General features: G+C 38.9%; 1 protein-coding gene across 2 annotated transcripts in view; it reads right to left on the bottom strand.

The window, feature by feature from the left end:
* Positions 1 to 648: 648 nt before the first annotated feature.
* Positions 649 to 2,557, bottom strand: part of LOC119276634 — a 3,697-nt gene continuing 1,788 nt past the window's right edge. For both annotated transcript variants that reach the window (XR_005136681.1, XM_037557760.1), the window contains exon 3: positions 649 to 935. Coding sequence is in view for 1 of the 2 variants with exons in the window: in XM_037557760.1 (XP_037413657.1) it covers positions 859 to 935 (77 nt within the window). In the remaining variant the exon portion in view is untranslated. The remainder of the gene's footprint in view (positions 936 to 2,557) is intronic.

Here is a 2,557-nt window from a genome sequence, read left to right as displayed (position 1 = left end):
TAAAATTAAATCATAGTCCTCACACACCCCACATGCCCTTCTCAATTACTTTAGAACCATTCTCTTTGTGATATTGTTTATTAATATTTTATTTATTTCCTTTTCATAATAAACATGCACATTGTTAGGTCTCCAAAAAATACGTTTGGAAATAGCAGCCAGCAGAGATATTTGCCGATTCCTTCAGGAATTAAGAGGTCAATGAGATCAGGCGCCTCAAGGACAGAGTACCTATAGAGACGACTGAGAGGATGTCTGCAGGTGGGGCACCCATTGGAAGCAGACATAGACGCAGTACAGGCAAACATGCAGTACTGGGAAAAATCAAAATTCGAATATCACGTCTTTAAAGAGAAGGCGTGATTTCTGCAGAGCGGGAATAATTTGATACCCAAATAATAAAGATCTTTCAACTTCTTTCTAAAACAAAGATATCCCATTTTCTCAACTCTAACTGCATATACAGATTCTCGGAAAAAAATAGCTGCATATACACAAGTAAAAGAAAAAAGAAGGGGCAATACAAAAGCTACCACAGTACAAAGATCTACTTTTGTTGAAACAAGGCAAAAGATTTGCCATTTCATTGATTAAGAAGAAGAGTTTGTAATAAGACACACACCGCCACAGCGACGCAACACGAACGAATTACTTTCGTGAGCACCCGTAGTAGCCTTCATTGATTAAGAAGAAGAGTTTGTAATAAGACACACCGCCACAGCGACACAACACGAACAAATTACTTTCGTGAGCACCCGTAGTAGCCCAAAGTGACGCTTCTTTCTTTATAGCACAAACTACCAGTACAAGGATCTTAGCGGTAACAGGGCTCGTAAATAGTATAGTTCCCCATTTCCTTTATAAAACTTTAGGCAAGGCAACCAGATGAAGAACCAGCAGTATATCTATCAATTGGATGTGAATTTTGTACTGTCCTGCAATAAATAATTGCGTCAAGATAAAGTGTCAAACATCTGAAAATTAGAAGACTGGATGAACAACATAGATGACTGCAAACCACAAATTCGCTTTCCATGTTCTCTTCACAATGTGATGACTTTCTTTGATACTGCTAGAGCATAATGTTTATTCTAATGCATTGTCAAGCTTTATAGAATCCCAGCTGACTTTGCTTCTAGGAAATAACTAACAAATAGTACAGTTCCTCATCTCCTTCAGAAACTTTAGGCAAGGCAAAATAATCACCTACATGTTGTTGGACTTTCATGTTTAAAAAACAAGAGACAGCAAATTAAGCTGGTCGTACTCAAGTTCCACCAGGTCAACATAGATGAAAACATGAATTAAGTTTTAATACCTCCAATAAAACTCATGCATGTTTTAATTGATTCAAGTGACCCCAAGGTCTAGCTCGTGCATAATTTCTTTTCCAATGAACATTACTCCACAAATATACAAAGTATTCACCAATAAGTGCATTTTTCAGAAATAAGCATACACAAAAAATGCTACTGTTTGTCTACAGATGTGACTACGTCACCTTCTCGAAAATTAATTTACTCCTGTAGGGCTTGTCACGTTTGAATTGCTAATGGCATTAGATCACAAATGCAACGGGGCAAATAAATTTTAGTTTTCTAACACAACCATTACTCCATTGCAAATTTGATCTTGCCGATGTACACATGAAATTCTGAAAACAATAGATGAAACAGAGGGTTTTGTGGTGGGGTGATTATTTACCGAGTAAGAGAGTAACTAATCGGATGGTCAAGGAGAGAGGCGTGAGAGATGGTGGCGCCCTTGTTAGCGAGGCTTGAGGAGGACGGCGCATGCTAGCTTCTGGACGAAAAAATATTTAGGGAGTGCCACAACATAGGTCAAGTAATTTTGATTTGGGTCTAGGTTGAATGTTTCTGTCTCGTGCATTGACCGTGTCTGCAGGTTATTTGCACGTACACGTGTCTGCAGGTTATATGCACGTGAACTGAACCCCTCTTACTATGTATCCCCCATCCACGAGCTGCTTGGTTAGTCAAAGCTCATACAACTTAGTTTTGCAAGTCCATTTGACGATTCGGCCAATTATGATAAAAATGAAACGGAGAGCAGCTGACTGCAGAATATAGTGAAGGAGTGAAGATACCTTCGTTAGTACCTTAAGTTGAGCCTTGCTAAAAGCCTAAAACAGAGGCTTGAGAAATAAAATGAAAATATAAGCATGAAACAGGACAGAGGGAATGCTATAAGCTGAAAAAGAAAGAAACCACTACAGAATGTAGAGGCCTTGGTTACTACCTTTAATGAAAAAACCATGCTATACGGACAACACATCTTCGACAATTCGCGCACGATGTCTAAATCCAGCCTGGGAATCTCATACCCAGCCTAGCAACCAACCGCTTTACAAGAAAGGTCGTCCACGCTTTTTCATTACCAGTTTCGCTAATGAAAACTGAACACCGACCTACTCTGAAGTATTTAACACAAAGAACACTGACAAAAACAAGACTGACAAAACTCATCTAATTTGAAACCTCATTTGGTTCCCACTACTGAAGACTGACATACGAAAATGAGTGAAGATATAGGGGTG

This window comes from Triticum dicoccoides, chromosome 3B, assembly GCF_002162155.2.
Source record: "Triticum dicoccoides isolate Atlit2015 ecotype Zavitan chromosome 3B, WEW_v2.0, whole genome shotgun sequence".
Taxonomy (NCBI): domain Eukaryota; kingdom Viridiplantae; phylum Streptophyta; class Magnoliopsida; order Poales; family Poaceae; genus Triticum; species Triticum dicoccoides.
Note: the sequence above shows the minus strand (reverse complement) of the source record. Positions and strands in the feature narration are given on the sequence as shown.